The sequence below is a fragment of the Patagioenas fasciata genome, chromosome 6 (assembly GCF_037038585.1).
Source record: "Patagioenas fasciata isolate bPatFas1 chromosome 6, bPatFas1.hap1, whole genome shotgun sequence".
Classification (NCBI taxonomy): Eukaryota; Metazoa; Chordata; class Aves; order Columbiformes; family Columbidae; genus Patagioenas; species Patagioenas fasciata.
In genome coordinates this window covers 13,095,772-13,118,728 of record NC_092525.1, presented here as the reverse complement: position 1 = coordinate 13,118,728, position 22,957 = coordinate 13,095,772, and the positions used below count along the sequence as shown (strand labels likewise).

The window sequence follows — 22,957 nt, the reverse complement described above, 5'->3', positions numbered from 1 at the left end:
TCCTGAGGAAACTCGTAAGTCAGACTTGCCCCTTCCTTTGTGTTGCAATCCAACTGTAATCTCACAGATGTAATTCCCAGATATGAAAATACTAGGAACTTCATTGCAGATTTAACTGTGCTAAATTGCACCAGCTATACAATTGACAGAAACCTTTAGTGCATGGAGTTGGCATTTTTGCAGGAACCCAAGGAGTTCAGGTGTCTCATGACCAATGATTCTCAGAGAATGAGTAACTACCTTCTTCAGGCTGTTTTTAAAATCCTGTCATTATTACAGCGCATTAAAGAAGACAACGCAGAAGTAGCAACTAAAACCCATGATCATGAACTTCATAAAGATGTTGAGTTCTTCCCTCTCTCAAATTTCTAATCTTCAAGTATCCGATTTTATAACTTCAATGTTCCACTAATTTTGTACATTTCTGTTTCTAGGTTGCTATGATTCTTTTTGCTAGGGGAAATTATGGGAAGAAAACAGAATTGCTTATCTAAAGGACTCTACAAACTTCAGTGCAAAAGCAAGATTCCCAAAAGACGTTTTCATCATCCTTATAACAGTGCGGTGTAACAGAGTTCGAACATTTTAGTGGCTGAAACATCACAAACCAATCAAACCCCAAAACTGACTGCAAGACAGATTGCTGCTTCAATGGACGAACCCTTTGGCCCCAACCCCAAATTTCAAATGCTTCAGTCCTCAATTACAGAGAGATATAATTACTGTAGGAGTCACTGAAGGGTTGAATTGACAGTTCTGGAGAGCGATGGACCCTGTGAAGTGGCAAAGGGGAAGAAGCAGAAGCAGGGACACCACAGCTGAAGGTGCTTTCCCATGTCCCAGCTCATCCTGCAGAACCACAAAACAGCAAAAACCACAGAACAGCCCAACAGCTCCAATAGCCCTTTCCTAGTCCTGCCCCAGGGCTTTGCAGCAACCAAAGCCAGCCCAGCACCCAGGGCCCAAGGCAGCCTCCCAGCGCCAAGAAACTTCCTCCAACAGCATCACTTTGGTGAGCACTCAGCTTCGAAGATTTGATAGGAGATTCTAAACTTGCTTGTCAGATGCACAGGATCTTTTATAACTACACAAATTAAATCAGTGCAATATATTGTCTTTGCATTACAGTCTTCTGTCTCCTGAGGACAGCAAAAACCAACCAGATATGGATGTGTAGAACTACGGCCGCGTGAAAACCCAGGTTGAACTCCAAAATTGTCACTATGAGTTAAACCCTTACTCTCTCTTTGCCTCAATATACTCCTCCCAAGTATCTGCATCGCAGCCTGCTCCTCTCACTGGTTTTCTTTATCATTTCTTGACAGTAGAGGGTCTTCGGGGTGGAGGCTGCTGCCAACAATTCTAGGCATGTTCGTACAGCGATTCGTCAACAGAGGTCACAGTCTCAGGTGGGAGATTTATTTGCATTACTGAAGTACCTCACTAAGAGAGAAATCAGAATGGAAACAACTAAAAATCTACATTGAACTGGGTGGAGGATGCACATAAAGATGCCTTCTGGGCATTTAAATATATGAATGTATTTTAAGATAAAATATGTTGTCCTAAGACAACTTAAGAGCCTTTAATCAAAAAGCAAGCTGTGTATCGTTGGGTTCAGAGCCGTCTTTGACTGGCTGATTCACATTATGTGAGCTACTCGTTAAGCTCTCACTGATTACAGAAAGAAAATTTCCCCAGACACACATCAATTAATATGCAAGAACCCCACAAGAGCAGTTTGGCAACCCACCAACACAGAGCAACAGAATCTGTGCTGGTAGGGGAATGGTATTTCAAACAGCCACTTTGGGCAAAGCATCCTTGCAAAGGCTTTTCTGTTAAAGCTGTATCTCTATAAAAGTAAGTAAAATAAATCATACATGAAGTATTACTGGCTGAAATGACAATGTATATCCATAGAACTAGTAGTTTCTCCTATAAATTTGTGGCTCTTTGGCAATTCACATCCTTAGCAGCAAGAGATTCTCATGACACGCTGTCACTTGGCAAGTCAGCCCTTCTTCAAAGCTACTAGAACCCACACAGATGTGGTGCCCTTTCCTTTTTTATTCTTCAAAGATACACACGTCCAAAACATAGAATCCAAAACTGGGGGTACAGAATCACCCATTCACCTAGGAGTTCTTATGCTACTTCTCTGTTCTGATGACTGTATGCCAGAATAACTGTTCGTGTCTCCGTCACTTGATTTTGAAAATGAAATAAATACGATGCTCCCAGAATAAGATCACCTCTGACCCAGCCATGTCTCAGTCAGGATTTAGGGTGAGAAAACTAACGTTGTGGGTTCCAAGCATTTATACAGATGCAACAGACATGACTTAACAGTCTTACCATAAAAGTTATTCTTATACCATTAAGTGGGGGTTGTGCTGTCTGCAAAAATGTATGACTGTATGTTCATGTGAAGTACCGGAAGGGGATGGTGAATTCTTTCTTATGTTGGTACAATCCCCATTTCAAATCAGCAGCCCCCAAACAGGAGAGTTAGATCTGAAAATAGCAGTATCCAGCAAAAAGTAGGAATCTATTCCATAACAGGAATGATTCTGCAGCCCACACATTCTGGGTGTTTTAGGGGAGAAGCTGTATTGATTTTCTTGTGTTGGTTCCTTAGCAGTCAGACCCCGCACACCTTCCCCACCTGGCACTTAAGCTTTAATGAGAGTTGGGATGTGGGCAGCGTGCATTTACATATTGTGTGTTTATGCCAAAATCCTGAATTTTGCAGAATTCTTGACCTCTGTCCATCAGGTTATTAACTCCATGTCCACTAAATGAAATGGAAGAAATTCCTGTCAACATCCCCTTGTCATGTATAATAAATGATGGCTCAGTTTCCGTTCTGTCCCTGCTCTTACCTGTCCAGGAGCAGCTCCAGGACTGTGCTGGTGGAAGCAAAAGCCCTGTATGTGGAGAGGAAGATGCTGATGTATGTAAAATCATTATCCCCAAAAGCCGTCAGAAGGTTCTCCACAAGTTTCTCCAAAGTTCCAGCTTTTATGGTCCTGATCTTGCACGTCTCGTACTGGCTGACAGTGTGTTCTGGAGGTAACTGGTCCCCTTCAGCCTACAAAGTGGAAACAAAAACAAAGCACAAAACTCAGACAGAAGCCAGAGCCCTGACACAGCTTGCACAATGAACCACAGATTCAATTCCATCTTTTCACAGGAATAGTCCATCTCTAGTTACTAAACAATTTTGTCAATTTTGGCTCTCCAAACACCAAATGCTGTGTCAAACAATGGAGGCTTTTAATGAGTTTATCTTTTAGAAATTGCTCTGACATTCTCCACAAAATATTATATAGTCCAATTGCTATCAAGTTATCTTGTGATACCACCATATGTTATTATCTAAAAGAAAATCTGTTATTCTACAAAGAATAACATGACTAGAGGGAACAATAGAGGTAATTCAGCACCTCACTTAACTTCTGAACGAACACGAATACTGATGACAGCTTTAGCATCAGCACTTGCGATTCCTTTGCTAAAAATACCACCTTAGGGTTGCCCCCTAGAACCTCAGGTCATGAACACATTCAGATGTGAACCATTTCACAATACTTTTGCAAGAGGGGTGTCAAAGGCATCTTGCAAATGTGCCATTGTAACATTCCCATTTTCTTTCACTGTTTCCATTTGGCACAATATTTCCAGCAAATGGATGGTTTGGGGGTGGTGTTGTACAGGGCAAACAAGCTGTAAGACAATTTCCATCTCTTTAAACAGACCGTGGAGTTATAGACGGGGTAACCTGGTCTCGTGCTGTGAACCTGTTAATGTCTTTTATAAACAGACAAGGTGATGCACAGAACAAACTACTGCACCAAACCCCCTGTTACCCCAATGCAACCCCACAGGCAATGGATGGGATTGCACCAGAGTAACTTGCAAAATTTCAATCCACTGACCTTGTGGCTGTTTTAAAAGTAATTTGTTATATATCTGACTTACACATGTATATGGAATTACATATGAGCTCAACATTACAGAAACACTAAAAGGATATGTCACTACCACTGCTATATTTTCCTTCCTAGGCAAAACTTGCTCAGAAAAACAAACTAAATTTTTCTTGCTGACTTTTCATCTCACAATTAAAATGTACTTTTGAAAATGACTAGTTATACCATACAACTGCTGCCAAACAGGGAAAATGTCTGCACCACTGTACGTAACTGATTGCCCCACTCACAGCAGATTGCCCCACTCACAATATATCGACTTAGGGCCACATTCTACTCTGTGTGTGAAAATCACTCATTCTCTGATGTGATCGTGAACCTGCTTCCAGGATTGATACATGCGCAAAATTTTCCATTAATTGCAGTGCTGCAACTTCCCTGAGACATCATGTTTAGAGAACCTTAGGTTTGTGGAAGACACAAAACAAAAAATAACCCCAAACCCTGAAAATCTAAAAGGGAGTTTGTCAGCAAAGCATTAAACTGCTAGAAATCATTTTAGGAGACTTTTAAGGATTGTTTGTATTATCTTAGCAATTCTGCCTGCAAGTTGAAAAGGAAAAAGGACTTGGCAGACAAGCTCAATAACAGACTTTCTGAGTAAGACACTGTGGGCTGAGTTGCCTGTGAGCAGGAAACGGCTGAGTCTGGATTTAATCAAGAGGCCGTCCCTTCACTGACACAACCAGGCTGCCCAAAGGATAAAGAGATTTCATGTTTGCTTTTGTGTTGTCTGCTTACAGGAATACTGTATCTACTGCTATTAAAAGGGGTGCCGAAAGCTCTTCGCAAGTTTTAACAAGCACACGGCGATCACTGTTACCAGGCATCAATTAAAGCCAGCAGAAGTTTTGCAGTGGTTTGTGCATCAAAACAACAAAATAAGGCTCTCCCAGCTCCTTCCCTCCGCCTCCTTCAACACCACGTCCAGCAGTGTAACAGAGAGGCTAGACCCCAACATCTCAGGGCTTCAGTAAGGTTTTCCTGGTCCTCTGCAATGCTAAAAATAAACAGATATGGCATTATATAGTCTGTTTTATTTTATGGGTTTTTTAAACAGTCCCACTTTGATTTTTCAGGCAACAGATTATAGCCTTGATAATCTGCAAGTGTAACTGATGAGCAAATAGCTTCCTACCAGATAGACAGCATCTTTCAAAAGGAAATGTAGGAAGACAGAACCAAGGTATATTCTTCCAAGTCCTTATTTTCTCAGGCTGTGCAGGTACTGATCCAGTGTCATTCTAACATCTTTACCAATCCCCTGCAACGCTTCACCCTCAGAGGGGCCCACTCTCTTTTAAGGTGATCGTCTTACAGCTATACAGCACAAAACCTTACCCACATTGACAGTGAAACAGGAGAGCTCTACGCAGACTAAAAAGTATTCAGGATAAGAAGTTCCTTCAGCCACAAACCGACCCCAGGCCCAGCTGCAGATGCTGAGGGAGCTGTGATTTGGTTCCGAGCCGGTTACAATTCCCGTCCTGCCCTTGCATTGCGCACGCTGGCTCCCGAACTACCGATATCACAATCTCCATTTCCTATCAGTCCTTCTCTGCAAGATCTCTGGCTGTTTTGCCTACCAACGTCAGGAAAATAAAGCAAAACCTCCACATGGCCCCAAGTTGCCACGTACTGCCCTCAGTTTAACAGCCAAAATACAGATCAGACCCCACAGCCACGTGGGCCAAAGGTACAAACAACGTCTGTTAACCTGCAACAGGATTATATATTGATTATAAACTCCACCATCTCCCAAGTTAATGATACATGCCAGTAAGAGGGAGTCAAGACTCAAGGCAAAAATATAGTTCAAATGCACAACAGTACAAAAATAGGCCGCTTATCCAAATAGTTGTAGTTGTTACTTCAGAAGTATCACTGGAAATAATTGCTTTTACCCAAAAAACCACTGCTCTGCGGGTTTTTTCCAATGCAAATATTATCTTCTGAGATTCTGCAAGTGAGAATCATGGAACGAAATCAATGTAATTGTTTTTCATGAGGCAGACTGGAAAAATACTGAAACAACTGGGATGAACAATAAGTAAAGCAGGTAAATATTCTTCAGGCTTAGTAATTTAAAACATTATCCCTTTACTAAAGGCTTGTTCTGTTTAGAAATGCTGCAAAATAATTTTCAAAAGCTCCTAACCAACTGGAGTCTTTTAAATTCCATTTTGCCTGATTTTGACTGATCTTTTTAAATGCTTTTGACTTTCCTTGAAACTTACAGCTTTTCCAGATGGGGAGCTTTCCACTCTACCTGTTTTTATTAACTTACTGGACAGACACCCTGTGCTGGAATAAAACTGCCTAAATTGCATTAACTTGTCAGTTAACTAAAATGAAGGCACACTAATCAAGAATGACAGCTTCATTTCACTGTTTAAACGTGAATCAGCTTTACCCTTCTGAAAGTTGGAATAAGATGCTTTTTGTGATTTTGCCCTTATTTTTTCAATATTGCTTCCTTACACATAGGCTCTCCAGCATAAGCCTTTAAGAACTACACTCAACCTTGAGGGGGGAAAAAATCACATAATGGAACGATTAAGCTTCAAAAGCATCCATGACATCAGTCTGAGAGAAGAAAAACTTAAGGTATCTTTCATTTAACATGCAGTCATACATCACCTAAAGAAAGCAGCAAGGCAGATAAAACAAAAAGTTCTTTGAAGAACAATCAGATTCCACGGCAAAAACACACAGAACTTATAATATGTCTTCAAGATGCTATGCAAGACTCCACTTTAGTCAAGTATTTTTGTAAAGAACAGCTGCAAAGACATTAACAATTTATTTCACGTAGTGTTTCCTTCCAACAAAGATCATAATGAGCTTTATAATTGAGCCTGCTCCGCTCAAAGGTAAGGAAGATGGTCCTGTAGGTATATGGAGAGAGAAACCCCACGGCAGCTGACAATCATGCTGAACTGACTCCAATTCGCACACATTGTGCTGACTCCCCCCACCCACACCCCATGACCACTAAAAAAATCCAAAACAAACTGTGAAAAGTAGTAATTCTGCACTAACACCACCACATCATAGCGCATGTTAGAAAGACAAGTGACCGGACTGGGCTTATCAAACGAAGTCACAAGTATTTCAAGTGCTGGTAGGGCAGGACCCCGTCCACACTCCCTCCTGCCATCAGTTCTGCAGGGCTGGCAGGATTCAAGAGCCTCGCATCCCGCACCTCTCTATCCTTCTTCTCCAATATGCAGGGCTCTCAGCCTGGAAAACAGCTCGCGTGAGATAAGACTCTGAACTGGAAGCAGAATTTCCACTCTAGGAAATGGTGGCTTGGCATGCAGGGTTTGGGTGGCCAGCGGCAGGAGCTGGTGCAGCCTCAGACCCCGGGCAGTGCAAGTATTTGCCTTCGCAGCAGCGGCTGCTTTTACCCCAGGGTGCACTTGGAAATCAAATTACGATGGAGCTCTCCGCAGAGCTCTCTGCACTTCGCTAACTCCCGTTTCCTCGTTTTGGATGCTGTTGAAAATCAGAATTCCGCACGTTGACTGCAACAAACTCAGAAGCAAAAATAACTTTGAGCTCTTTCCTAGGATCTGATAACTAGGGGTATTCCTGGATTTCCAAAGCTCCACCCTTTTCCTTTCCATTCTTGCCACATAAATAACCTTTCTTGGCAGCAACCCAGAGTTTCCAGCACTAATTAATTCCATGATCATTATACAAAAGGCATTCTCATTTTCTCGTATCCTTAGGGCTCACAGCCTGGCTGGTATCTGTCTGAAGAGCTGACAAACAGTAACAAAAGCTGTGGGTCAGATTTAGAGGTACAGAAAAAAAAAGCCTCTTACACAAATGTTGTTGCTCAGTTAGAACCCTTTCACTCAGGCACCTTGCAGCTACTTAAAGCCTCTCTGGGGAAAATAAGAAACAACACACATACCATGGCACTGAGCGGTGCATTCTCACACCTTCTCAAGTTATGCAAATTTAGCCTCATTTGGATATCACTGAACTATGTGGGACCAGTTCCAAATGAATCAAAACAAAAGTAAAGCCTAATTTACACAGCACCTCTCCATGTCTGCACCTAAAGGAGTTTAAGCAAGTGCATTAAGAAACTGAATCTTCAAAGGCGTCTACATTGAAATGGTATTGTCCAGCTCTTACAAATGATGGAACTTATTTAGCTATGGGAACACAGAAATTCCTCCTCTGAATTTGGCCCGCTTCTTAGAAGCATCTGTGCAAAGTGATGTAGTGATATTATTCTGCAAGAATCAAGTCCCCCGAGAGGTTCGCTATGCAGCATACAGACTTTTTTAGAGACCAAAAATTGACTCAACAGCTCAGCCCCAAATCTCCATCTCTATCTCGTATGTTCTATGCACTTACATTGTCATTGCTTCACCCCGACTTTCATCTGTCTTGCTAGAAAGACTTCTAACAAAATTAAAACAAGCCCTCCCACCCTCTTCTTGTCTGACTTGTTGTCTTCATTGAGTTAACTGAACCTGAAACATCAGATTACTTAAACCCTTTTCATTTTCTGGATGCGTTTCACAGTTCTGCCATTCACCACAACCTTTGTTTTCTCATAAGTGTGCCAGGGACATATTATTTTCATAATATGTCAGTACGTACAAATATTCCTTGTGGTGGTTTTGATCAGATGTTGAAGCTTAGCAAGTTCCTAATTTAAAATATAAAAGCAAGGAAAATAAACCAGTAAGTCAGGTAAGACTCTTAGTCATGTGCACCTTATACTGTTAGAGGAACAGCTGCCATCAAATGACATTTACTAGATACACTCTTCTAAACCAGCAAACAAATGTGCCCCGTATTAAATAACTTTCCAAAGCCCTTCTATATTAGAGGAGAATTACCTCTGCAAAGTTTAGCAATTCAGTGTGCAGCAACATCAAAATGTGCAAGCACCAAACTGAGCAGTAAATAAAAACAGCTGAGTACAGCACCACAATGAAGGCAAGGAAATAGGTTTTATTGCCCATTTTGGCAGTAAAATCAGCCCATTTGGTAAAATATTTTGACTTCTAGAGATGAAGGAAGCGTTACATAGTATCTCCACAAAGGAAGAACTCTACAAAGTCTTTGGACTTGCATAAAACAGTCAGTGATTAACTGTCAACACTAATAAAAGCTTTTACAGGTATGGATCGTAGAGGGTCCCCAAGAGACGGAAAGAGGCAGTTGGGGCAGTTCCCCTGTGCCCCAGAAACAGTAAACAGTAATTACTGTTCCTACTAACAACCCTTCTCTCAACTTCTCCTCCTCCCTCCCCACACTCACACTGTTTCCAGTTGGCCCTGGACACTGGGAGGTACCAAAGCCTGCTTACTGTTCCCATGCCCAGTTACTTACTGGGAACCATAAAGGAGAAATCAAGGGGTCTTGAGCAAGGAAAAATAGTGCTAAAGATGGCAGACAGCTCAAACCTTTCACTTGACTCTAAAACAGCTTTCCCTAATCCTGACTATACATTACAATTATATGTATAGTGCAGCTTCCACCCAAGGAGTTACTTAAGAGGTTCAAGCTCACAGCTCAACAAATATCGTATTTACACGCAGAATGCAAACCTCAATTATGATTATCTGAAAACACAGCATAACGAAGCAGGATGCTCCTACTGTTCAACACCTCAGAATTTAATATAATCCATATCTATAAAACATCAGACAAATCAGATTACACAGCCAAATATAGGTTTGCCCACCCCTAAGTTTAGCCAGAACTACTGGCTGCCCTTTGCAAGAAGGGCAACTATTTTCTCTGCTCACAGATTTTAATTCTTTCCAAAATAATTTTAGGTGCACAAAGCAGAATATCTGTTAACTGCAGATGGTAGGGAGTGTTGCTGTCCATATGACACTCTTGCAAGAACAGTCATCCCTCTTGGGACATCCTCAAAGAGTCTTGGCACTTGGGAAATTCAGGCCACAGTAATATCTGCCTCCTGGGTGGCCAAATATGAGATGTCCATGTGCCTCAGTTTCTCCAGCGATGGACGGGCAGATTTACACTGACCTCCTCAATAAAGTACTGCAATAAGTCTATATGTTCAGCTCAAAAGGTCAGATCATGGATCAGTTCTTCACAAGGCCTGCTGGGAGCTCGAAAACCAACTGTCTCTTACCAAAATGAAAACTTCTCCCCAGTTCCTCCTCACCCATTTTTCCATCTTTGGAGGAGTCACCTGCCAGTGTCACGCAATACCAGTCCGTCTAGATCTTAATATTGGGTTGGGACATCAGAGCGTTCCACAAAAGAGACCTTTGACATGGCCTTAAGCTTTTGCACTGGTACCGAGCAATTGCAGAACGCTGTCACCAGCCAACAACTAAGGGCACAGCAAGCAAGCCCAGATAGGTACAAACCCAGGTATGAACAAATACTTTGAAAAAAGAATGCTGTCCAAAAGCATGGTGGTATTTTTGCTAAACATGACACACCGATATGCATTATAAGCAGCCAGGTTGAACACACGTAATGGAATTCACTTATTAGTCTGTAAATCTCCACCAGAAGAGCTAACTAAACTCCGAAAACACCGCATCAAGGGCTAAGGCCATGTCAGCGTCCCACCTTTAAGTGCATTTCAAACATGAACATGCACAGGAATAACCTACCTTGCTCACTTCAATAGATTAGGCAGCTTAGGCTAAATTACTGACCTAAAAGCACATATTAGTCACGTTTTGTCCTTCCAGGACTCCTTCTGTATGCAAATATTAAAGAACTTTATATAAGGCAGGCTGTATAAACTAGTAAAAGTCAGGTTACCTGATTCAAGGGCATGTGACAACACTGTGGCCTCTACACAGAATAATTTATCCTATTTTAAACTAATCTAGATTTCCAAGGTCTACAACATCAGAGCTTTCCCCCCATCAATATCCTCCCAGACATACAAAATACAGCTGCTCAAGCCATCGTCCAAGCCCATAAATAGCCCATAGCCTGCCTTGAAATCGAAAACTTTGTCCGTCAATCTTTGTATATAACCCTGTCCCAAGCCTCATCTCCTGGTCCAGTCCACCTCAGTGCTTACGCTGCAATTACTGCATAACCACAATTCTAATATTGCAGCCTCTCCCATGTCCCTACTTCCCTATTTTGTTGTATAACCCTTGATTATTTTGACACAGGGCTAGACATCACAGGATTATTTCCAGTACAACTGAATTTGGATGCCACTTAACACTGCTCTGCTATCAGCTCAACAACATCACCCCTGCGCAGAAGCTGAAAATTCTCAATTATCCTCATATTTTTGAGATGACAGCAAATCAGCATCCAGCCTCAGAAACACCAGAGGAAAGCTATCATAGGCAATTTGTTTGTGAAACACTGCTCAGTGAAGCCATTTGCCATGCTGCTTTCATGAAAAATGCTAAACCAAAATACACTGTCACTTTTTAATCAACACTCAAGTATAGCAAAGAGAAGGGCTGATTGATATTACCACTAACACACTCTGACAGATTTCATGTGGCAAGGGTCACATCATTTTATGAAAAATATAGGTCAACATGACAAACTTGGGTTTTGACCATTCGGAAATGTAAAGACCATTTTTCAGCAGTACCTACTTTGTTGGTAGTGAAACACTATGATGATTTTCCTGTGAAAAGTCACACTGTTTTTCCCCTTCCAGGAATGTAATTTAATTTAATTGTGGGGCTCATCATCACTTTCTGCTCAGTCAATAGAAACAAAGAACATCCTGTGTGAGACAGCAGGCAACATAGCTGAACTCAGAATGGATTTAAGGACGCCACAAGTAATAATTCTGTTGCATAACAGTAGTATGAATGCACATTACATAACCCAAAATGGTTTTATTCATCCTGATTATATTGCTGGCTTTCATTTCACACTGTAAAGCTCGCTCAAACAGTACACAGAAATTAAAATTATACTGACTCAGGAAATCTGTGTAAACTGCTACTGCGCTCGGTGTAAACAACAAGGAAAGAGTGAAAGATTTAAATATTATGGATAGTTGGAAAATAAAACTGTAGGTGCAGGGACATTAAATGCATTCTGACAGAGGAGAAAATATTTGGTAGAAGACCGATTCAGATTTTAAAATAAACTGAACTTAAAACACGAGGTATTTTTGTGGAAGAAAGAATATCCAGGAAATGTTGTTACATGTTTCATGATAATTACTGTGAGCAATCTCTATTGCCAAGCTTTTAAAATCTTTTATAAAAGAAACAGGGTAGCAGTAAGTAAACCATTTTCACAACCGCAGCATGAATACAGACATACACTGCATTATAAACTTCACTACAATGGCTGTGCTTTTTTCTTACCCTTTGTTTTGAAGCCAAGAGACCTCTCCAGGGTGGGGCCTGGGTAGAAAAAGTAGTAATGGTAACCTAATGTTACCTAATATTAAGAGTTACCAGCTTGAACATTTACTGAAGTGCTGAAAAAGTCCAAAAAACTTAGTTCAATCATTACTTCAGGCCAAACTGCATTTCTACTATATTATCTAGATGTTACAGGGGACTGGATTATAGAATCTCTTGGAATTCGTCTCTTGTGCACATATATAGAGGGAGCATCTATGTGTGAATCCACATGTCTGTATGTACCGTATCTCTGATGGCAACATCCCTTTGCCAATTCTATAGGTATCTTCTCTAACAAAAAAAATAATCTGCATTTTGAATGACAAACTGCATAAGCACATGGCAACTAAACACAGTGCAGCCCTACACAAGTTACTGCCTTCCTGAAGCCATCACCCCATGTCTTCTGACACAGCGGAAAGCAGCACGGGTTGCTCGTGCTGGCACTGAACCTGCCGCAGACGTTTGTATTTCAGTTTAAGAATGTTATGTTGCAGTGGAACTTCAATCCTTAGGCGATGAACACAAATCAAAACGCACACATAATTATGTGGGAGTATTGAGTCAGAATACAAAATAAGTATAGCTTCCAAGTAAGGGGGAAAGAAAGCAAAAAATGTCAGGCTGCAAGATAAAACATTGACCACATTTACTGTCTTTTTTTTTCCCCAGTTGTTGTTTAATTACCCCTCAGGAGTTAAGAGCATACCTCTGTTCTTCTCTGCCCTGTTCTGACTCTATGGCCACCTGATGTTTTCCGAACACCACGACTGTTTTTGCACAAAGAAGAATGCAAGCCTCATCGCTTAAGTAAGTGTGCAAGAGTTCATTCACATTTTGCATGCTACAGGGAGCCAGCAGACTGAAAGCACAGCCAGAATCAATCTGAAGCACTCAATGGGAGGAATGCAAAAGCAGAAGATCTGATTTCCAAATGAAATACGTTATTGTTACTTATGAAACGTTTCCAACAGCAGCTCAATGGCTGCCACGTCAAAATGTAAGACACTATCCCTGCCCTAAAGGGTTTACACTCTAAAAATACAAAATGGACCAAAGATTACTACAAACCAAGCAAATGGACAAAAGGACGCGTAGGCATATCTTCATAATAATGTTCTTGTTGTACTTGCATGTAATATTTAATCTGGCTTTCAAATGCATCTCAGGAACATTTAGTTAACTAATCTCTTTCAACCAAAGACAACAGTTAATCCTGAAGGGCGTACCGAGTTATCATTTGCATCCCAACACCAACAAAGCTTTGAAAATTCCCAATCTCATCTAGTAAATTTTAATCCAGGTGAATACTATAAACAACTGAAGGACATTCTGCACTTGATTCAAGTCAAAACTGAGACTCAGTATAATTCAATGCATGCAGGCTTTTATACAAGTTTATGTGCAGCATAAGCTACGTATAGGAGGAAATCAAACCCTAGACAGCTCTTTAACATGACGGTCTGTCTCTGCTTTAGGATATAACGATGCTTCAAAGTTTAGAGCATTGATTTTTAAGAGTCAGAAGGAGTCAGTGAGATCAGTCTAAGCTATTACGCAAGACACAAGTCTCCAGTTTGAAGCCCAAGAGCTATGATAATTTGAACACATGTCAAAGCATCCAATCATTCCATATTGTTCAATCATTCAGAGATCTTCCAATAGAAAACACTACTTTATAATAAAAACATGGTTTTTTACTTGCACAAAGAGCCCGTGGACTCCCTAGAAAGGAAGAAACAGCTATTTATAGGGAAAAAGGTTGAGCCTTCATAAGGAAAGAGGCAACTGTACAAAGCAGCTGAGCAGGTGGGACAGGAAAACAAAATAATCCCTTCAACTGCTTTCGGAACAAAAAGGTGGGAAGAACGCAAGAGGAAAATAGATGAAATAATAAAATATAATAATAGGATCACTCTGCAAAAGCATTTTAAATGCCTACACCTTATTAGTGGGAAGGGATTAGAAGAGGCAAGCAGCAGGATATACTGCCCTCCAAAATTTCAATGGTAAGGATTGGACAACCAAGTCACAGGGCATTACCGGGAGGATCTTGTTCTGCCACAGAACTTTCCTTGCGTGTTCAGCACAAGAGGAAAGTTTTCTCTGTCACAGGTTTTAATCTATACAATCATATAAAAGCACAATAGTTTGCCTCTACGCTCCTTGGATCACTAAATCTCAAAATTAATACTAAGGATGTTACAGGTGAGAAAATTAAACCCCCCAGAAGAGAAGATGGTCAGTTCAAGCCACTGGGTGATTTATCAGCAAATGAATACTGAGCACAGGACTCCTGACTTGCTCTAAACCCAGTATCACAATTGTTCTCAAACTGGTAAAGCAGGGCTTCTATACATAATAACTCATGTGCCTAATATCACATGCAGTGAACAGTTTCTTCTCAGTGAGGATTTCACATTATTTTGAGGCCATGGGAGACAAGTGGAGCAACAGCAGCTAAGGGACCACCACCACAAATTTTGGTGGTGTTTCCAGTATTACAGCTTTTGCACTGATTGCAGGGCTGAGCTACACAGAGACGACCGCAAAAATCTGGCCATAAATTGGTATTTGGACACCAACTGGAGGCAAAGAGGAACAAGTAAAAACTCCATCAGACTGTAACCCAGTAACCTGACGGAGCAAAAAGTTAATGATTGCTACCGTGTGAAGTGACAGAAAGCTTCACACGGAAGGTGGAGGCTGCCAAAGCTTCATTTTGATTGCCAAAGCTGTTAGAGGGCAGCTACACTCTGATGGGCAACAGATGGCTCCTGCAAGTAAATGTAGAAAAATGTAAGAGGCCAGCAAAAAAGTCTGTTGAAAGTCCTACCCTCAAAGGTCACGCTGTGGCACACAGATCAGAGAAAAGATCTGAAGGGTTAGAGGAGGCAGAACATGAAATCTTTCAGCACGATGCTTGGAAGCAGCAACAAAAAGCAAACAATTCTGCAAAGTATAAATAAAGGGTACCAAAGCAAGTCAAATGACATTATTCTTCCACTGCATAAAAGGTCTGATGAGACCACATGTAGAGAACCATACTCTGTTCTAGCTGCTTGATTTTTAAAGCAGCTATTATGAAGTTGAATGGGGTAAAGCAAAGGGCAACCCACACAGTTCCTACATTTGCAGAGTCTAAACCAGCAAGGATGCAAACTTTAGTTTTACACACACAAAATAAAAGCCGGATTTGAGCACCCAGAGTTCTCTATGACCAGCAGGAGGTTGCGGGACTGCTGGAAAACAGGCCCACAACAAACTCCCATATTATTTTGCAATATGGCCCTGACATCTTCTGGACATTAAAGTTCTCCTCATTCTTTTTATGAGTGCCTGTATTCAATTTTATTCTGCCTTGTTAAATATTTGCTGCAAACAAATTGAAACTAGAAGCTTATAAATAGCAACACATAATAATTGTAGTTTTAAGCTAAACTAGAGGTTTTCCCTCTGACAATGGCCAGGAGCTACAGAGGAAACTGCACAAATAACACTCATAACACACAGAATAACCAGTCTAAAGGGAAAGACTCTTCTCAGCTGCAGAAGGTGTTCGTTTTATACCTAAATCACAAAAAGTTACATGTCTTGTGTTTTAAATTTCATGCAGTATTCCTGCATTTGTTCTCATTATTTATATAAATGTCTAATGCTTTCTAGACTCAATTGGACTCAATTATTTCTTCCAGCACTGAGTCCTTCAGGTTACTTACAGGCACTGTGAAATTACACATTTCTTTTCCCCCTCCCTGCTTTCAAACCCACCAAACACTCCCTGGAGATAAAGTCCCTTCTCCACTCATTGTTTTAAATGCTTTCACTATACCCTCCTATTCATTGCCAGTATTGAGCCTCAATCCTGTGAAGACTTAACAAGTGCACTTATTATTAAACCTGCTCATCCACCTTTGTTGCACCAAAATACAAATTTAACAGTCCTCACCTTTTCTGTATATTCATATGCTGACAATCCTCTTCCATCTGTGGATCCCTTTTCTAGTTCTCTTGAGACGAGGGGACAAGCATGATCAACAAGGGAGGTGCCACTGTAACCTCCTCCTTAGTATTTTCTAAGCTTCATTCATTCCCCTCTTCCCTGCTGCAGCTTAATAGTGGAGCTTGTTTTCACAACTGCTGTTGCACAGGGGGCAGATGCTTCCACAGAACTCTGGACTCTCAGAAGTCCAGGTCTTCTCCCCTTCACTTCTGGTCCTAAATTGTTTCAACATGCTGCTGTGCATTCTTAAGCAGCTGCTCCTTGCGGCATGTATCCCACATGTGGAGAAGATATCCATGTGATAACACTATTAAGCCGATAAATAAATATTACCGTGCAACTCCGACAGATAATCCACCTTCCCCCAGAACATTTTCTGACATTCATCTCCTCAACAACCTCAAAAAATACCCTTTTAAAAGTCACATTGTCCCAAACCCGCTTTTTTTCTCCTCTCTTTCCCACCTCCCCAAATAAAAGGGAATTCTACCAACTCCCAGGCAAAAGCTCTGCTGCTGGGTTCTAAGCCTCACCCATCTTATACTTTTGTACTATGTCACATTACAACATCTTTCACATCGTCTGGTGAAAATTTGTGACCGTGCTTTGAAATTTATTTGGATGAAAGATGCTGTAAGAATGCAAGACCATTATCCTCTCACTTGAATATGTTTTTACTTTCCTTCAGGTCCCTAAATGATTGGTGGCGGGGTGCTGAACTGAACTACAGTGCGGCTGTGTTCAGGCACTAGCATGAGCTCATTTGGTCCAAGGGGGAGTGATTTCCACAAACACTAAATGGATTTCTATGTCTAAAACACAGAATTCCCCACTATAGCTTTAAAACATTAACAACAACCACCCCACAGAACACCAAAACAACAGAGAAGTCAAAACACATTCTCATACATGTCAATTAAATCCTTACTCCAGGTGTAAAAACATAAGAAGACTTTATAGTTTGGCCCTAAATGTAAACTCACATTGCTAGTGTACAATCCATGAAGAACTAGAAGTCACTTCTCAAGAGCTTGTATGGCCACTGAACATGAAAATAGAGCATTTGGGGGGCAAATTAGGGGCAAAAAAGATCTGGAAGGCTGCAGGGACAAACCACGACAACTCCCTGGAGACAACTCCTGGTCAGCTGCTCTGCCCTTAAGGAATGAGGTCTAGATGCACCTGTGTTAGCTGGGAGGAGAGACAGAAAAGTCTGCAAGTAGAACATATCAAAGTATCAGCCCAGTGTTCAAAGAATGCTCTATCAACCCAGTCCAAATTCACTGGATAAAAGCAGCTTTGCAGCTGTCTGAGCAATCTGCTAAGAATATAAAATTTCAGATGCAAGAGGGACACTCAATTTTTCTGGTGTTTAAAAAATAAGAAAGCTCTTATGCATAATGTTTTACAGCCTCTAACACTATCTTACTGGGGTGATAAACACCACGTTTTGCCTTTGGTTTACAAGACACTAGACACGGGCTACCCAACGACAAGCAAGAACAGCATTCACATCAAATTAACATCCATTCACCCCTTTCACACAAGGTAACTCCATTTTCTTCAATGAGCCAGGCAATGATCTGGTCACTTTGTCCTCATTTCTTCACGCAGCTGTACCCCCTTACAGTGCCGGCTATAGGAAGCTATACATTTAGAAAACAGATTCCTACAGCAGTAGGAAAAGATGCAAGTTTAAAGTATGCATTTACACACTGTCACTAAACATCTTTTTAATTAGCTTTACCAAGGCTAAATTTAAATCCAAGTGTGACTAACGTGCTCGCAATGCTTTGGCCTGTTTCTTAAACGAAAACATCAAAACCAAAACTGTAAAACTAATGGTTTCTGCAGGGCTATTCTGCTTACAGCATCTCAGTCCAGTTTGCATGCTGCTTCTCCAAGGCTTTCCAATGACACATAGCCACATTCCTTGCCAACACTTCTTTAACCCAACAAGTGACCTAGATCTTCTAGCATTCAGAAGGAAAATAGCAGTTTCTTTGCAGAGCAAGCTGATTTTTTTTGTTGTTATTCCTTTCACTTATTTCTTCTTGAAAAAACAAGCAAGGTAACATCCAGCGATGCTGGCAGCAAGACAGTTCAGATGCTACAATTCAGGGAGAACCTCTACCAAGAACAACAGTTTAAAAAGGCATCCTGGCTATCAGAGGAACTCCCAGTGGATATTAATTATAGCACAGGATATCGTTATATTCCTACATGTCCCTACATAAACCAAAACTGTGCCAAATATAAGTTTTCGTACATAAGCAGGTTGGTTGTGAGACCGCCAGAACACAGCCACAGGCAAACAGTGCAAAACCAGAGCAGTGCGGTCCCCAGCAACATTCACTCCAGAGGCCTCCCTTGCCTCTTGCTGTCCCACTTAACAGGAGGGTAATTAGCAAGAGATGCCTCTGCACAGCCCTGTAGGAAGGGAGGCTGCCGACATCTCTCCCTGCTTCCATGTGGCCTTGCAGGAGCATCCAACATCCTTGACTCGGTGTTAATAACACAGCAAGATTAAAGCGCTGCCCTCCTGTCACCCTTGGACAGCTTGGAATGGGAGGTTTAAACTCAACTGAGAGCATGACACTGTGCTACAAAGCCAGTGACCCTTCTAATTATGCATTTTGTACTCTGAACTGGGCAAGTAAGAGACAGTCACCTTTCAGACTTGCATTTGAAAACTCATAATAAGCTCAGGTTTCATTTCTCAATGTCTGTTCGACACACAGCCTTCACGCAGCTGATGACCACATCCAAGAGTGCTATGTGGGATGTCCCTGGAGCAGAGATCTGTGCCTGAACCAGGAAGCAAGGAGGAAAATATTCCATGAGAAGTCATTAATAAGGGCTACGATGCTATGGTACTATTATGCCCACAAATGAAGGAAAGGACAGGAAGGAACAGCCTACTCAAAACCAAAGGGCAAGCTGCATGAGACACCAAGGTTTTTTGTTTTCGATAACTATGTACCTGTTTAGAGGTAAAATCATCGTTCCCTCTGAAATCTCCTATGTATCTTCTTTGTGGGTGTCCAGCAGTGCACAGGCATCTTCCGCCATGCAAAAATCAATGTCACCACACCCCACCTTTCTTCTTTCTCCATCTCCAAGACAGTTCCTCAGATAGAAGAGCATTAGGAGTGGACAATAGTGCAACCTGGTTTCTATAGAGATCCTGTTAGCTCCTTGGGAAGTGCTTTTCTCCTTCTGCCAAACATACAGTCAGAACTACACCCTGGCCTTGGTCTGGGCAGTCAGGACAGGCTGCAGGAACCGGATTTTGGTCTAAAGAATCTGATTCAGCCAAAAGGGACCAACATATGCTATAAATCAAGAGTCAAAACAGCAAGCTGCAGCAAGGACAGAGATCAGCCAAGCCCTTGCCTCTGCGGCGCACAGGAAACTACATCTGACCAGACCCAAGAGCGAGATAAAAAAGAAATCACAGAGCTGGCTCAGAAGGGCACATGGGAGGGTAGGAGCAGGCCCAAAGAAAATTGGAGGTTTTTCACGTTCCAAAAATGCTGATGGTTCCAGGCACCATTTAAATCTCAACCCATACTTAGGAGGAGGTCAGTGTTGGAAAGAAAAAAATCCAAACTAACACTTCTTTTCTGACATGTTGTTCAAGTCAAATAAAAGGTTATGTTCTAGGTCCTAACTGGGATACAGATTAGTTAGACAGACCTTTTCGTAATGTTTTTCTGACTGAACACTCCAACACAAGCTTCTTGCCAATGTATGCGACTGTAGAGGTGCCTAGAAGCCAAATTTGTGGTCATATGCAGTGTGCAGTGTGAGAAAGTCATTCAAAATACATTATTAAATCATCGCAAAAGTCTCAGAGAAGGTCGTTATCAATATCAGCGCTAAGAAAACACAAAAATACTTAATGATAGATCTGTTACTTTTCAGCTTTTCCCATTTCAGAATTTTGAAGGTATTTAAAGCACCCTTCTACAGCAGTCTCTTAATAGTTTTGGAAGAACACGTTCTGCTATATGCTCAATGTTATAGCAATGAAGACACCTTGAGACAAGTAAATTTTTTAATCAATCTCTGCCTGAACAAACCTCAGGGCCAGAAGTTCAGCTGTGGCCAAAATAAGAAAGCAGAAAGAAAAAGGCATGTGTCTCAAATCCGCTCTAGGCACACAACCAATGACTAACTAAACCAGGCAGCGCTGGCCACGAGGGAGCATAGTATTTCTCTGTTATCTGGATATTTAGGACTCAAAGAGTAGTCTCTGTCATCCATCGTAGAGCAAGGAACTTGATGCTTGAGGACCAGCTCTGAAAGCTCAGCAATCATTTAAGATGTGGAGATAGAGTCTCTGTCCGTATCCGCAGAGCCTTGGGGGAACTCCGGTTCCTGGCTGTGTTTCCTGTGACCTGCCCCAGTAAAAACTCCAGAGTCTCTTCCTCACTCCTGCCCGGATAAAAGGCTCCGATAGGAAAACATCTGCAGGCATTAGGGAGCCCGAGCCCCTCCTGGCTCAAAGGCTCATTCCTCTCTGCTTCCCTCAGATTGCTCCAGGGCTGGACACAGGTCACCCACCCCTCCCTAACCCCTTGGAATGGTGAGATAAAGCACTCGTGCTGCTTAGCAGGGAGGTCTATGAAAGTAATTTCACAGCACTTAAAAACTTCTTGTTTGTTTTTCATTTTATAATCTTCTTGTCCATCTGCCCATGCCACACCCATGCCTTTCGCCGCTCATTTTCTGTGGCACTGCATCCGCTCTATTCTTAGGCCACTGCTCCCCCTCCTCCAGTTCCACACCAACATCATCTAACGCCTCTTTGCTACTTTTCTGCATCCACTTCTCTATATTCCGCTTCCCAGTGCACATTCAGACATCTGCACAAATTCCTCCGCCTCCCTCCTCCCTGCTCTATTCCTCACTCCCACCTGTCTTTCTCTGGCTGCCTCTAGAACAGCAGCTTCCAATCTTAAAATTTGACAGCGACCTCTTTGCATACAGCAGCGGGAGAGACCAGCACCACTGTTTGTATTTTATTATCCAAGGCTTTACAGCCAAAGCCACTGTCATCAGCCTGGGTAAGGCTACGGGGGACTTCTACCACACAGTTCTCCTCTGCAGCCTCTCTTCTCCGGACTCTTGTCTTCATCTTTCACATGCAACCAGCTCCACCCAACCAACTTCCCTCTCTCCGATTATACATCTGGATCGCTCTTTTTCTTTTGCCACAAACTCCCACATTTTTCCCTCAAAAATGCAACTTCCATATCAATGATTTACCTCAATCCTTCCCTTCGCTGCACATTTTCTTGCTCTTATATTTCCTCTTGGCTTAGAAACATACAATTGGAGGATGCTGTGTGCTGCTGTCAAAGGAAGTTACCTTATAATCCTCTTCACCAACTGATCCAGCTCCAATATTGATGTTGTTGGGTTCTTTGCTTCCCTCACTCTTCCTGGGACACCACTCCACTGCCTCAGTGCTTTGATGATTTGAAACATTATTATAATAATTTATACATCGATCTATAGCTCGTGTGAATGGCTCTTTTTCCTTCCTTTTGCTTACTTCATTATTTTTATAGGTATTAATCATATATTCCCTAAATGTTCATTTTGTTAATCTAAGATATAGTCTTCAGATTATAATTGGATATATTCCCCATTTTCTTGATGATCCCAGAAGTCCGTTCCTGTCTCTCAGCTTAAATCGACTTTCTCAGAAATGATCAAAATTACAGACTGTGAGCCAGGACACTCTAACAAGGGGCTTCACACTTCCCATCTTCGCTGGCAATAACCTAAACCAACAGAACATCACATTTGCCTTTTCTATTTTGCATGGTGCTGGTGGCTCAAGTATCCTGTGATTGACTAATACACCCAAAGCTGGAAGGGACAAGGACAAGGACAAAAAAATATTCTATAGCAGAAATTTTAATTTGTTCACAAACACCCCTTTGCATTCTGTGCTACTTAATTTCAACCTACTTCTGTTACAGCAATCCTGAATGCCAGCCTGTAGAATATTTCCATTTCCAGGTGTTTTCTTCCCCTGCCAGACCATCAGATTTTTTCAGCATTCCTCTGCTTTTCTGTCACTGACCCATGCAGAACTCCCACAGGCACCTGCCTCCAGACCAACAGTCCCTCTTTCAGCTTCACAGGTCCTTCACTGATCTTACAATTTCTCAGTCTCTCCAGGGACTAATTTTTTCAAGTGATTTCAAGAGTAAACTTTCAAACAGAATAAACCTGCAGCCTTTTTAAATCCAGAAGATCACTTATCTTCACAAGACAAATATCTCCTCCCTACCCAGATCACACCTCTCCCACCCCAATGCAGGCACCACGTTTGCTCTTCTCCAGTCATACAAAGTCATTTCTGACTTGACAGATGAATTAAAAAGTCCTTGCTGCTCAACTATCCTTTCATACACCAGTTTCTTTGCAGTTCTGGGCCAGACACTACCAGCTGCCCAGTGTGGGCACACAACAAGCTCTTAGGCAAAGACAAAACATAAAGTCATGTGAAAGTTCCATCTGCCATCATTACCATCAACCTCCAGGTTCACCTTTGTCATCTTTATATAAAATAGGTA

At 41.7% G+C, this 22,957-nt stretch overlaps 1 protein-coding gene across 1 annotated transcript in view; it reads right to left on the bottom strand.

The window, feature by feature from the left end:
• RGL1 (ral guanine nucleotide dissociation stimulator like 1) overlaps positions 1–22,957 on the bottom strand; it is a 75,232-nt gene that overhangs the window by 45,866 nt on the left and 6,409 nt on the right. Inside the window, exon 3 of the mRNA XM_065842771.2 lies at positions 2,886–3,094. Within this exon, the coding sequence (XP_065698843.2) occupies positions 2,886–3,094 (209 nt within the window). The remainder of the gene's footprint in view (positions 1–2,885; positions 3,095–22,957) is intronic.